General features: G+C 36.8%; 1 protein-coding gene across 1 annotated transcript in view; it reads left to right on the top strand.

Moving 5' to 3' along the window:
* COL21A1 (collagen type XXI alpha 1 chain) overlaps window positions 1–15,584 on the top strand; it is a 128,595-nt gene that overhangs the window by 12,554 nt on the left and 100,457 nt on the right. The window contains exons 3-4 of the mRNA XM_003404417.3: window positions 13,763–13,931; window positions 14,041–14,257. Coding sequence (XP_003404465.2) covers window positions 13,763–13,931; window positions 14,041–14,257 — 386 coding nt within the window. The remainder of the gene's footprint in view (window positions 1–13,762; window positions 13,932–14,040; window positions 14,258–15,584) is intronic.

Raw genomic sequence — 15,584 nt, 5'->3', positions numbered from 1 at the left:
TGACAGGAGTCCAAGATGGCAGATCTGTGCTGTGTTAGCTGATGGGGACTTCAGCACATATCTCTCCTTGCTCTCTGTCCTCTGTCAGTTTCTTATTCCATTTGGTGCTTGGCTGAGTTCTTTATCTCTTCATTTGATACTTCAGGTTCTAGGAATAACATTTGTCTTTGTTTTACTTAGTTTTTCGGGTCTTTGCTGTGGAGGGACAGTGTGTTGCTTCTGTCTATGGTGCCCTGTTGCCGGAAGTCAGATTTATATTTTTACTATGTTGTCAGATTAGTTAGAATCATTTTGTTTGAAGCCAGGTATATTTCATGATTCAAATAGACTTTTCTTCATGAAATTTCACTTACTAGTCATTTTTTCTTAAAATAAAAATTTCATTCATTAAGTCTGTGTGTTCAAATATTTACTTCAGAGAATTTTTCTGTGATATGTATTTTGGTAAAGGAATTCCATCTTTTTTTAAAAAAATTTATTATATATGAAAGAGTAGCTTTGATTAAAAGGGATAAAATCAGTTTTTTCATATCGAGTTCACAAGAAAAAATAGGATCAATGCTAGAGGCCCTAATACACAGCATTAACAGGATACAAACCATGACCAACAGCACACAAACTCCAGAAGATAAGCTAGATAACTGGGATCTTCTAAAAATTAAACACTTAATGCTCATCAAAAGATTTTGCCAAAAGAATAAAAAGAGAACCTACAGACTGGGAAAAATTTTTGGCTATTACAAACCAGAAAAAGGTCTGATCTCTAAAATCTAAAGAAAATCCAACACCTCTACAACAAAAAGACAAATAATCCAACTAAAAAATGGCAAAGGAAATGAAAAGACTCTTCACCAAAGAAGACATTGAAGCGACCAACAGACACATCAGGAAATGCTCACGCTCACTAGCCATTAGAGAAATGCAAATCAAAACCACAATGAGATTCCATCTCAGCCAGGCATTACTGGCATGAATGAAAAAAAAAAAAAAGGAAATAACAAATGTTGGAGAGGCTGTGGGGAGATTGGAACTCTTATGTACTGCTGGTGAGAATGCAAAATGATACAACCATTTTGGAAAATGATGTGGTGCTTCCTTAAAAAAAAAAAAAAATTTTTTTCTAGAAATAGAAATGCCATTTGATCCAGCAATCCCACTCTGAGGAATATATATCCCAGAGAAATAAGAGCCATCACACAAGTAGACACATGCACACCCATGTTCATTGCAGCATTGTTTACAATATCAAAAAGGTAGAAACAACCTAGATGCCCAACAACAGATGAATGTATAAACAAACTATGGTACACACACCCAATGGTGTATAACGTAATGATAAAGAACAATGATGAATCTGCGAAGCATCTCACAACATGGATGAATCTGGAGGGCATTATGCTGAGTGAAATAAGTCAATCACAAAAAGCCAAATATTGTATGAGACCACGATTGTAAAAATTCATGAAAAGGTTTACACACGAAAAGAAACAATCTTTGATGGTTACGATGGAGGGGAGGGTGGAGATGGAAAAAAGCTAAACAGACAATAGATAAGTGGTAACTTTTGTAAAGGGTAAGACAGTACACAATACTGGGGAAGCCAGCACAACTTGTACAAGGCAAGGTCATGAAAGCTCCATAGACACATCCAAACTCCCTGCGGGACTGAATTGTTGGGTTGAGGGCTGTGGGAACCATGGTCTCAGGGAACATCTAGCTCAATTGGCATAACATAGTTTATAAAGAAAATATTCTACTTTGGCAAGTAGCATCTGGAGCCTTAAAAGCCTGTGAGTGGCCATCTAAGATACAACGCTGGTCTCATCCCTTTGGGAGCAAGGGAGAATGAAGAAAACTAAAGATACAAGGGAAAGATTTGTCCAAAGGACTAAAGGACCACAAGTACCAAGGCCTCCACCAGTCTGAGTCCAGTACAACTAGCTAGTGCCTGGCTACCAGCACCAACTGCTCTGATAGGAATCACAGTAGAGATTCCCAAACAGCTAGAGGAAAATGTAAAATGAAATTCTAATTCACAAAAAAAGTCCAGATTTACTGGTCTGACACAGACTGAAGAAACCCTGAGAATATGGCCCCCAAACACCCTTTTAGCTCAGTAATGAAGTCACTGCCAAGGTTCACCCTTCAGCCAAAGATTATACAGGCCTATAAAACAAAACGAGACTAAAAGGACACACTAGCCCAGGGGCAAGGGCTAGAAGACAGGAGGAAACAGGAAAGCTGGTAAAAGGGAACCCGAGTTTGAGAAGGGAGCCCAGACCCAGTGCTCTTGAGTTGATTCTGACTCATAGTGACCCTATAGGACGGAGTAGGTTGAGAAGGGAGAGTACTGACTTTTTGTGGAGTTGTTAATCAGTGTCATAAAATAATATATGTACTAACTGTTTAATGAGAAACTAGTTTGTTCTGTAAACCTTTATATAAATACAATAAAAAATAGATAAAAAATTATTCAGGTAAAATGTAGTCAGTAAAAAACAATCAAGTTTTAAGTATTGTCAAATGTTTCTTGGTCCTCACTGAAAAAACGAATGTAAGTAATGTATGTGTCTATTCAGTTCAGTTTGCGCCCATTCCAAAGAGAAGTGATCCAATGGAATGCAGAAGTTATAGAACAACATCGTTAATATCACATGCAAATAAAATTTTGCAGAAGGTAATTCAAAAATGGTTGCAGCAGTACATCGACAGGGAACTGCCAGAAATCCAAGCCAGATTCAGAAGAGGATGTGGAACCAGGGATATCATTGCTGTTGTCAGATGGATCTTGGCTGACAGCAGAGAATACCAGAAACATATTTACTTGTGTGTTATTGAGTTTTCAAAGACACTGGACTATGTGGATCATAAAAAATTGTGAATAACATTGTGAAGAATGGAAATTCCAGAACACTTAATTATACTCATGCGGAATCTGAACATAGACCAAGGGGCAGTTGTTCAGACAGAACAAGGAGGTACTGAGTGATTTAAAATTAGAAAAGGTGCATGTCAGGGTTGTGTCCTTTCACCATACTTAATCAGTCTGTGTGCTGAGCATATAAGCAGAGAAGCCAGACTGTATGAAGAAGAATGAGGCATCAGGATTGGAGGAAGACTCATTAACAACCAGAGTTATGCAGATAACACAACTTTGCTTGCTGAAAGCAGAGAGGACTTGAAGCACTTACTGATGAAGGTCAAAGTACTACAACCTTCAGTATGGATTACACCTCAGCATAAAACAAAATCCTCACAATGGTACCAATAAACAATATCACGATAAATGGAGAAAATATTGAGGTTATGAAGGATTTCGTTTTACTTGGATCCACAATCAACACCCATGGAAGCAGCAGTCAAGGAATTAAACTATGCATTGCATTGGACAAAATTGCTGGAAAAATCTCTTTCAAGTGTTAAAAAAGCAAAGATGTCACTTTAAGGACTAAGGTGTGTCTAACCCAAGCCATGGTGTTTTCAATAGCCTTATATGCATGTGAAAGCTGGACAATGAATATAGAAGACCAAAGAAGAGTTGATGCCTTTGAATTATGATGTCAGAAAAGAATATTGAATACAGCATGGACTGCCAGAAAAATGAACAAATTTGTCTTGGAAGAAGTACAGTCAGAATGCTCCTTAGAAGCAAGGATGGCAAGACTTCTTCTCACATACTTTGAACTTGTTATTAGGAGGTACCAGTCTCTGGAGAAGAATATCATGCTTGGTAAAGTAGAACCAAAAAAACCAAACCCAGTGCTGTTGAGTCGATTCTGACTCATAGCAACCCTATAGGACAGAGTAGAACCACCCCATAGAGTTTCCAAGGAGCACCTGGTGGATTTGAACTGCCAACCTTTTCCTTGGCAGCCATAGCACTTAACCACTATGCCACCAGGGTTTCCAAAGTTGAGGGTCAGCAAAAAAGAGGAAGACTGACAACAAGTTGGATTGATACAGTGGCTGTAACAATGGACTCAAGCATGACGACAATCGTGAGGATGCACAGGACAAAGTGTTTTGTTCTGTTGTACATATGGTCACTATGAGTTGGAATTGACTTGACTGCTCCTAGCAACAACAACAACATTGCATTAGGCAAATCTGCTGCAGAAGATCTCTTTAATGAGTTAAAAAACAAAGATGTCACTTTGAGAACTGAGGTGCTCATGACTCATGCTATGGTATTTTCAATTGCCTGATATCCAGGCAAAAATTGAACAACAATAAAGAAGGCCAGAGAATTGATGCCTTTGAATTCTGATGGTGGCAAAGAATATTGAATATACCATGGACTGTCAGAAGAATGAACGAATCTGTCTTGGAAGAAGTATAACCAGAATATTCCTTAGAAGCAAGGATGGTGAGACTTCATCTCAAGTGCTTTGGATGCATTATCAGGAGAGATCAGTTCCTGGAGAACAACATCATGCTTGGTAGAGGGTCAGTGAAAGAGAGGAATATCCTTATAATGAGATGGATTGACAAAATGACTGAAACAATGGACTCAAACATAGCAAGGAATGTGAGGATGGCATAGGACTGGGCAGTGTTTCATTTTGTTGTACACAGGGTCACTATGAGTCTGAACCAACTTGACAGCACCTAACAACGACACATACAACTATGCAGTCCACGTACGTGCTGCACAGTTGACATCTTTTAAAATGAAATTTTTGAAATTGTATTTCTGGAATATGTCAATTTCTTTGCACTTGACCTTTTATACAGTATTAGATCATGATTAACTCACTAAAATACAGCAGCAGCCTCAAATCCTGTAATTTGTATTTGAATCATTTGGTAAATTTACATTTGGGGGGGGCAAATCATTAACTTCTGCTTTGAGGTGTTTAGCATATAGAATTACTATCTTCCTAATCCTGTTCGATGTTATTATCTTCTATGGTTGATCCAAACAGGTGAAAGTTTATTTACCTGGTTGTTCCTACACAATTTGTTTCATTTGCATGGGCCTGTCGGTGGTTACCCTGGAGGAGTTTTCTCTAATACTTTTCTTATCTGAGGACCATCATTTTTGTAATGGTCAGCAGTTTCTTTGTCTTTTTGAGAGTATCTGTTTTCTTTTTCCTTTTCTGTTCCCTTTCAGTCAACCAGGAATGGGCTTAGTGACGGAGAATGAGAAGGAAGGAAGAAAGAAATTTTCTCTTGATCCCTTGTGCCCTGGAAGATACCATTCTTAGGTATCTTCAAAGATTTCCAGTAGCCTGTGGCTGAAGTTGCTGGGTGTTAGGACCAGTACTTTAATTCAAAATCTGTTGAACTCATGTGCTCACAGGTGCAGACAGTTGGAGAGCAAGCTCTAGAAACTGCCTGAGTGTTCTTACTGATCCATTTCTTACCATCCTGACTTTTAATTGTCGATGCAGGAAGTTTCTGTATTTCTTAAAAGGGTATACAATGTTGCCTTGCTGTATTGGGGCCAGGGCTAACAACCCTGGTTCCAATTAACTGTGCTACTTTGGGCTTAGCTTTTTGAGCCTTGGTTTCCTATTTTGTGGAGCAACAGGGTTGGACTACATTTTATAGTAGCTCTTCTTAAATTTTCCTAAAATAGGGGGTTGAGTAATTTTCTATCATATGTGACAAAAGCTTATCCAAATTATTTTTTTATGACTTTAGCATACCTGACAACATTTGCTTCTTTAAATCTCCAGGAACAGATAAAAATTACTTATATATTAGTATGTTGCTGAATTACTTATAAATCTTAAGTTTTGAAGCTGATTATGTTTTGTGGAAACATGCCTGCTTTTCAGAATGATAAAATGCCTCTCCTACTTTCTCTCATAGCAAATGAGAGTGAGAGAAAAAGACTGCCTGCGTGCTTGCCTGCCTGCCTGCGTAGACCATTGGTACACTTTATTCTTGCTTTGGGGTTTTTCTTCTTTTCTGGGCTCTTTGCCGTGGTGTACTTTGACTTGGAATGATGCTCAAGACTTCTTCTGAACTTCTTTGGCCCCATCAAAGTCACTTATCCTTTATACTACTCTTAGATTGGAGATTGCTGGATAATTTGATTACTTAATTCAAGCCTTATGGTGCTTGCTAATAATGGCTTGGTATATTATTCTACCCTACTCAGTTCAACTTGCATTTATATAGAAGTCACAGAAAATAAGGATGCAAGTATTAGGAGCCATGGCCAGGATAAACAAAACACATTTTTTGTGGCAAGAGTGTGTTTTAGATCTCATAAATTTCCTAACACATAGGTGGTTAATGTTTCTTGTCCTCAAGTAAGTCTGGTCCTGCTCCACTCTGCGCCCACGCTACTAGTTTACATGTACGTGAATTCTCAGCCTCTGAGGTGGGGAGGATGGGAAGTGGAATGAAGTTTGGCAGATGGGTATGATTCTGTAAATTGTTTCCTAAATCCTCAGGGAACTATTCTGTCTCTAGATGAAAAGAATCTGAATCTAATTTGAATATAAGTCAAGTTATGTTATCAAGGGCTTGTGGCATACCCAAAAATATGAGTTTTCCATTCATTTAGTTAGAGAAGATAGAGCTATAGTTTCAAACAAATAAACACAATGTTTCTATTTTGCATGAAAATCAGTGTTTTGGCATTCATTTGGGAAAAGTCGAATGACTTTGGTGTGGTTTAGAGAACACATGCATTGTAGCGTATAGACCTTGCTGTCAGTGTTTATAATTGGATCTAGATACAGTTGTATAATTATTGCCGGGAAAGGAATAAACAAGAAAACGATCAGGATAACTTTCATTAGGAATGATATAAATTATTTAAAGCTAGTGTAAATATCCTGCTCTCCCTCTTTTCTTTCTTTCTCTCTGAAATATTATGTATACTGTATTTTTACCCAAATAATGTGCATCTTTTATGTTTGTTTGCCAGCCTTGCCATCCCTCCATGAGGTATTTTCATAAACACTATCACGTGAATTATCTTTACATGTTGTTGTAAAAAAAAAATAAGCATAGCACGCTTATGAAAGCACCTTGCACAGGAAGGGCACAGTTGGCAAACAAATGTAGAAGGGGTGTGTTATTTGTGTAAAAATAAGGTAATATCTATCACCTAATTACATATCTTATTTCCATAGTCCCTTCATTCTTTTTAAAAGTTAATATGCATCCTAGTGGGAGAGTAAATTAGTTCAACTGCTTTGGAAAAGTTTTGAGCAGTACTTACTAGAGCAAAGGATACACCTAGCCAATGAGGAAGCAATTCATAGAAGTAGAATAGACATTTAACTGTGAGAAATAAATGCATATGTCCTTCCCCTGAAGAGATGTTCAAGAATGTCTATAGAAGATTTAGTCATAATAGCAAAAAACTGGAAACAATTCAAATGACTGTCTATAGGAGAATAAATAAAATACATGGTAATATAATTCATACAGTGGAATACTACACAGCAGGAACAACAAAAACTACTGTTATGTGTAAGAGCGTGGATGATTCCACAGATACTATGCTGAACAAAAGAAGACAAACGTAAAAACAGATATTGTATGGTTCATTTATATTAAAATAAAGAACAGGTCAAAATAAATTAATCAATGGTATAGAAATCATAACAGCCGTGGCCTCTAGTGGTGCTTGTTGTGTGGGAAGGGGCATGAGGTAGCTTTCTAAGGTGCTACAAATGTTCTGTGTCTTGTCTGGGTGCTAGTTATGTGGGCATATATATGTGTGGAAATTGATAGATCTATACAATTGAAATTAGAAACTCTGGTGGCGTAGTGGTTAAGTGCTACAGCTGCTAACCAAAAGGTCAGCAGTTCAAATCTGCCAGGTGCTCCTTGGAAACTCTATGGGGCAGTTCTATTCTGCCCTGTAGGGCCGCTATGAGTCAGAATCAACTCGACGTCAGTGGGTTTGGTTTTTGGCAGGTATACCTCAATAAAAAAGTTAAAAAATTCAGTAGGCTTTTTTTTTTTTTTTCAAAGTAAAGCACTATCTCCTGATTTTTTTTTTTTTAAACTATGGTCCAACCCAGGCTTTGGAGTTAGACAGCTCAGGGTTTGATTTCTGGTTTTGTTAGTATTATTCTCTTGCAGTGGAGTCTTAAACTGAGTGATTGACTCCAACTTTTGTGACATATACCACATTTTAGGAACGTTAATATCAGTGTACAATAGAAATGTAAGGCCATGCTACTTAAGAGATTGGATGTCTGGTTAAAAAAATAAACCCACAGCTGTAAACTAAAGCCTAAAGAATAGAGTTCCAGTTTAAATGGTATATAACTATGATATTTCACAAGATTTCTGCCTGTTCAAATTAAAAATACAAAAGGAAAGGAGTAAAAAATGAAATAGAGGAATTTGACACATACTATTTTCTGGATATGTGTAAAGAAAAGGCAAAACACGTTACTACATATCCATTCACAGTATTCAAACAAAGAAAAGAGGAACTTCTATAAATTTCATTGTATAATTAATGCTTTTGAAATGAAAAGACTGTCACCTCAAATGGCAAAACCCAGCCAAGTTATTTTTGTTATTCTGTCTTTAATGTTTTTTTTTTTTTTTTTCCTTAAATATTGTCTGAGCTAAAAGTGAAATTCATTTCTTGTATTTTTTCCTTGTGGGCAAACAATATAATAATATATGATTAATGAGTTTACTTATGGGTGCAAATGGTTTTGACTTTTCTGGCTTGTGCACAAGTTGTACTGAAGGCTCGTTGGAGCCTGTTGCTTTATCTCCTAAGCGGACAAAGTTTCCATTGACGTAACACAGAAAGGAATGTTATAAAAATCTGTGCTTACTATGCTCCATTGTCTGCCAGCTATGCATCTGGCAGGAACCTTCCTTAGATGAAGGACTCTTGCCTTGCAGTCAACTTAAGTTTCGAGGCAATGGGATTACTTACTAATAAAGGGGGGTGAGATCATTCAACTAACAATAAGGAGAAAAAAAAATGTGTGAAGTTGGGGCTGCCTTCTTTATTATTTACCTTATCTTTGGTAAGAGCATATCTACTTGGATAATTTATTTTGGTTTTGCTGTTGCTGTTTTATTGTATTTCCAACATGGTGTGCTGGGGTGTAGTTATCATAGCCTTAGTACTTTTCATAAAATTAAAACAATGCTGACTATGACTCCTTTTTGGTGGATTTGTACATGATGTTGTAACATGTAGTGATGTGATGGACTTTTAGGAAGGCAAATGCATATAAATGGCACATATACACATGTTTGCCTTGACATTAAAAACATGTTTCGTCCAGGAAAGTTTGAGAAAATTGGCCTGCAGAGATGTAAGTTGTACCAGAGACACCATAGATAATTCTGTTTTATTGGACTGTATGTTCTAGATCAGTAAAATAGTTTTGGTCTCTAACTATAAACCTCCTTGATAGAACCCCCTAATGCTCAATAAAGATATAACTTCCAGGGAGGGGTGACAATGTGGAATTGGATTGCATAGACACTCATAAACTAAGCTAGGTGTGTTCTGGTATTTATGAGTGCATCAGTGCTCCTGTGATACTAATTTATAACTAAAAAAATGTGGCTGGGCACATGTAATTGCCCTATCTCCAGATACTCTTAGGTTTTGTGTCCTGTCCATGACAAGATTTTGAATAAAACACACTTCTTGTGATCCTGGTAAGACTTATGTCACTGAGTCCTGAGAGTGAACCAAAAAGCAAATATTCCTGGATCCCAGTGTTTAAAATAAATAGGGTGACCTGTGCTCATCCCAGAAGCATTTCTACTTTGAATTCTCTCTGAATATACTCATTGTTGTTAGGAGCTGTTGAGTCGGTTCCAACTCATAGCAACCCCATGTATGACAGAACAAAACTGCCTGGTCCTGCACCATCCTCACAATCGATGCTATGCTCGACCCATGGTTGCAGCCACTGTGTCAGTTCATCTCATTGAGGGTCTTCCTCTTTTTCTCTGACCCTCTACTTTACCAAGCATGATGTCCTCCAGGGACTCTTCCCTGCTGATAACATGTCCAAGGTATGTGAGATGTGATCTTGCCATCCTTGCTTCTAAGTGACATGCTGGTTGTACTTCCTCCAAGACAGATTTGTTCCATCTTTTGGCAGTCCATGGCATATTCAAAATTCTACTCCAACACCACAATTCAAAGGCGTCAGTTATTCTTCCATGTTCCTTATTCATTGTCCAGCTTTCACATGCATATGAGTCAATTGAAATCACCATGGCTTGGGTCAGGAACACCTTAGTCTTCAAGATGACATCTTTGCTTTTTGACACTTTAAGAGGCTTTTTGCTGCAGATTTGCCCAATGTAATATGTCTTTTGATTTCTTGACTGCTGCTTCCATAGGCATTGATTGTGTTTCCGAGTGAAATGAGATCCTTGACAACTTCAATCTCTTCTCCATTTATCATGGGAATATACTTGAGTAAAATGAAATTATAATTGTGTAGTTTGTTACCACACTGTTGTGAACTTAGGTCTTCTGTGCTTTTTTGTCCTTGCTCCTGACTGTACTCCTTTAACTTAACTTGGGTTATCAAAATTGTTCTACTTACCTGTTGCAGATGTTAACAGCAAGATGGAGTCTGTTTTAGCATTTAATTTTACTGGTACTGAAAATTATAATGTCAAAATGAAGAAGAGTTTTGGCATTCTTATCCCTGTGATTTTTCCTTGATAAATGAAGAGGAATTTGGGAAGGAACTGGAAATACGTGTTGTCCCTCAATTGGTCTATAGATCCAGTTCACACCCCCACACCCCTGGGTGTGATTGCATAATTATACACTTATTTATTCTACACAATGGGGTAGTTAATTACTTATCTGTGTTTCTCTTGAAGCTTTGTTTCAAAATGGATTGCGCAAAAACTGATAATAAAATTGGCATTCCATATGTAGAAACTTTCTTTGACCACTGTCTTTGTTATCTAGTATCGCTATTACAGAAATACCACAACTGGGTGGCTTCAACAAACAAGTTTTTTCTCTCACAGTCTAGTAGGCTGGAAGTATGAGTTAGAGTGTCAGCTCCAGGGGAAGGCTTTCTCTCTCTGTTGGCTCTGGAAGAAGGTCCTTGTCGTTAATCTTCCCCTGGTCTAGGAGCTTCTCAGTACAGGAATGCTGGGCTAAAAAACCCTCTGCTCCTGGCACTACTTTCTTGGTGGTATGAGGTTCCTCTCCTCTCAGCTCAATTCTCTCTTTTGTATCTCAAAAGAGATTGATTCAAGATACAACCTAACCTTGTGGTTTGAGTCCTGCTTCATTAACATAATTGCCTCTAATCCTGCCTCATTAACATCATAGAGGCATAATTTACAACACATAGGTAAAGCACATCAGTTGATAAAATGGTGGACAATCACAGAATACTGGGAATCATGGCCTAGCCAAATTGACACATTTTTGGGGGAACACAATTCCATCCATAACAACCTCTTTCTCATAGCTAGGTATATGCAAACATATAAACTGTATTTAAGAATTTTAACCACATTTTTCTTTTCACTCCCCATATGGAATAATATCTTATTGATATGCTTGTAGGTGAACAACCTCGGGAGGGGGGGATTATTACTTCAAGGAAATATAATTATTTAAAGACATTTTTCCTAATAAGGTGTGATGGGTAGTGATAAGAACATAGCTATATTGTGACTATTATGTTCCTGATTGCACAAATTGTGCCAAACTGTTTCCTATAACAGTTTGGGAATTAGAATGCAGTGTAAAGGATTTTATTGTAAAAGAAGGGAGCAAAATACCTGCTTTACCCACTACACTTACAGGCCATTTTGCAATTACAATGCACTTTCACATACATCATCCCATCTGATCCTTATTCTCCTTTCACAGCTGAGGATCCGGATGTTCATGAGTAGTTAAGAGAGGCTCAGGTCTAATCCTGAGCTTCTTGTCTTAAAGTCTGAGTTCTTCATCCAATATCTTCTGATTTTTGTAAAGCAAATCAATGGAGCAGCTCAATTCAGAATGTTTTTATGAAGTAATAATACATTTTCTTTGAAGCTGAATTTACCTCTTCCGCAGTGTCAAGTCACAAGTATTTGAAGGGGGGCTTCACAGAATGTTCTGTATACTTTTTTGTTTTTTCCCAAAGTGCATTGTAGTGTCACTGAAGATTTCATCTTTTTCACTGATTTATGGATTTAAACTTTATTATTTTTTATATAGTGTTATTGGGAAATATTTATTCTCTGCTCCTCCTGTTTTCATGTGGGGGGACTTTGGCTGAACAAATATTTCTATTCTTCCTCCCCATCTTCCTTTTATTCTTTACCCTGAAGAAGTGTGGTTTCTGAGTAGGGAGTGTGATAGAAGTGTGTGGACATAGTTGGTAAAGCGCCATCTGCTTACTTCTCTGTGTGGAATGGATACGTTCTGGCTGCTGCTTTAGACCATGCATGAGCTTAGCAGGCAGGCCCTCCTCTTGCGGGGCCATGGTATGCCTCAGCCCTGTGTAGCTGGGAGGGTTTGGCTAACTGTGGCCTGCAATATCAAGACGCTCACTGGGCCACACATCTAACCCACAGTTTCTATTTGCCTGATACCTACATCTCCCTCTCAGTTAGCTCCACACTTAGGAAGGAAAGAAGGATGTTATTTATTCAGCCCCTTCAGAACGCAACATCTTAAGAACTGCAGAGAAAAATACCTCCTCTTTTCCCTAAATTTACTTATATCAAACGTGTATTTTGTCTACAATATTCTATGCTACAAGTTGTGACTGTGTGGGTTGGGTTAATCAAGTCTATCTCATTACTATTTATTGTATTATAAATATAATACCTTTCCTATTCCTTAATGTTTATGTAAGGTTATCTTAAGGTACATTTAGTGGAGTATTCTTGCTTTATTCTGTTAACTGCTCAGTAAAACAAACATACTCAATGTGTAAGTTATATGAGGGCCTTGGACAAATCTGAAAACATTGCAACATTTTTAGAATATAACAGGTTAATAGCATTTCACTCATATAAAATATTCTACATGATTTGAGACACTAGTTTCCAGAGAATTATAAAGTGTATAATATTTTATAATTTATATAGCTGACTGTATAATGCAAACCTTAATGACTCTTAAGAAAAAGTTCTTGACTTATTTCTAAACTGTAGTTAATATAATAAATAATTAAATCATAATAAGATAATAGGCCTATTTGCAGAACTTCCATGTACAGACAAGACCCAAGATTAAGTTTTTTCCAGAGTTATAGAACCAATGATATTTGAGGAATAGGATTAAAAACTGCCAGAACTGCAAAGAATATCATGAACGGCAAGCACTTTTTGCCCCTCAAATGCTGGAATGAAAGAAAGGAATCATAGAGTTCATTTCCTAGATCCAGGAAAATTAAGAGAGTTATCCAGGGTCACAAGGCTTATTAATAGCAGAGCTCAAATGAGAATTACAAATTCTGTTCCAGAGTTCTCCCCCCTTCTTCCTTCAGGTATTAGATTGTTTCATATTCAAGGTAGTGATATTACATACTTGAGTATAGTGTCACTTTTAAAACAATACATTAACAAAAGATCCTTTTATTTTTTTTTTGCTTTAGTTTTATCCTTTTTAAAACAGACAATTGAGACCTCATTCCCAAATGCCTAAAATGCTCCCACATGGTTTCTCAGAAAATGTGTTTATACACACTCACATATATTTGTGTACATATATAGGCCTGATAATTTTTCTATTTTCTCCCATGTTTATCCCTTGATTTTTCTTTTCTTGTTAGAGTAATCTATGATTAACCAACTCTCAACTGCTTTTGCTTTATAGAATCTGTGTGTCCAACACGAATCCCAGTGGCAGCTCGTGATGAGAAGGGATTTGATATACTTTTAGGCTTGGGTGTAAAGAAAAAGGTTAAGAAAAGAATCCAACTCTCTCCAACAAAGATAAAAGGCTATGAAGTAACATCAAAAGTTGATTTATCAGAACTCACAAGGTAAATGTTATACATTGGTACAACTTTTGGGTTTTTATTTTATTTATTTTGACATTTCTGTACATGTGTTGAGAATTTTTTAAGCTTACACATGTTCTTCTTTTTCTAGCAATGTTTTCCCAGAAGGTCTCCCTCCATCATATGTATTTGTCTCCACTCAGAGATTTAAGGTCAAGAAAATATGGGATTTATGGAGAATTTTAACCATTGATGGAAGACCACAAATAGCAGTAACTTTAAATGGTGTGGATAAAACCATATTATTTACAACGACCAGCATAATTAATGGCTCACAAGTGGTCACCTTTGATGACCCTAGAGTTAAGGTAAAGATGCCTGTGTGTGGTTATAGTATTTAAGTGGAAGGTACTGTTGGGTTTATATGTATGTTGGGGGAGAAAAGCTACAATCTGAACAGTAACTGAAAAGACGACTTCTTATTTTAATGTTGGTTTACTGAAGAAAGCAACAGCATAAGGAAAAGTGTTTCCAAATTCACATGGGGATAAGAAATGGGTGGAACTAACATAGAGGGAGTGCCCGGGTTACGAACATCTGATTTATGGACAGCTCGTACTTAAAAATGGACTGCCATAAAGCCTATTGTATTAAAAATTTGAATTAAATATTTCTTTATATTGCTTTGTCTTCCTGTCCATATGAAAAATCTATGACTACATTTCTTAGTCCCTCTTTATTGTTTTAATGTTATCTTCTTTTATATAATGACATCACTGTTTCCCTGTTTTGAGTGTTTTTTTTAAATCTTGATTTATTTTTGTGGTTTCCCTATCTGGGTTGACATCTGATTGCTCTGTCCAGTGTTCTAGTCTTGGGTTGATATCTGATATTATTGATTTTCTAACCAAAGAACTCCCTTTAGTATTTCTTGTAGTTTTGATTTGGTTTTCAAGAATTCCCTAAACTTCTGTTTATCTGGAAATGTCCTAATTTAGCCTTCATATTTGAGATACAGTTTTGTTGGATATATGATTCTTGGCTGGCAATTTTTTTCCTTCAGTGTTTTCTATAAGTCATCCCACTGCCTTCTTGCCTGCATGGTTTCTGCTGAGTAGTCCAAGTTTATTCTTATTGACTCTCCTTTGTAGGTGACTTTTCGTTTATCCCTAGCCGCTCTTAAAACTCTCTATCTTTGGTTTTGGCAAGTTTGATTATAATATGTCTTGGTGACTTTTTTTTAAGATCTACCTTATGTGGACCTTGATGAGCATCTTGGATATATTCTCATCTTTCATGATATCGGGGAAGTTTTTTGCCAACAAATCTCTCTGTATTTTCTGTTATCCCTCCCTGTTTTGGTACTCCAATCACTCGAAGGTTATTTCTCTTGATAGAGTCCCACATGATTCTTAAGTTTTCTTCATTTTCTAAAATTCTTTTTTTCTGATTTTTCTTCAAATATATTGGTGCCAAGTGTTTTATCTTCTAGATCACCAATTCCGCCTTCCACTTGGTCAATTCTGCCTTCTATTGAGTTGTCTAATTCTGTAATTTTATTGTTAATCTTCTTAATTTCTGATTACTGTCTCTCTATGGATTCTTGTGGCTTATTAAATCTTTCATTATGTTCTTGAAATACCTTTTTAATTTCTTCAACTGCTTTATCTGTGTGTTCCTTGACTTGTTCTGAGT

Source organism: Loxodonta africana, chromosome 1 (assembly GCF_030014295.1).
Source record: "Loxodonta africana isolate mLoxAfr1 chromosome 1, mLoxAfr1.hap2, whole genome shotgun sequence".
Classification (NCBI taxonomy): Eukaryota; Metazoa; Chordata; class Mammalia; order Proboscidea; family Elephantidae; genus Loxodonta; species Loxodonta africana.
The sequence above is the reverse complement of the archived record's forward strand: the minus strand, read 5'-3'. Positions and strand labels throughout refer to the sequence as shown.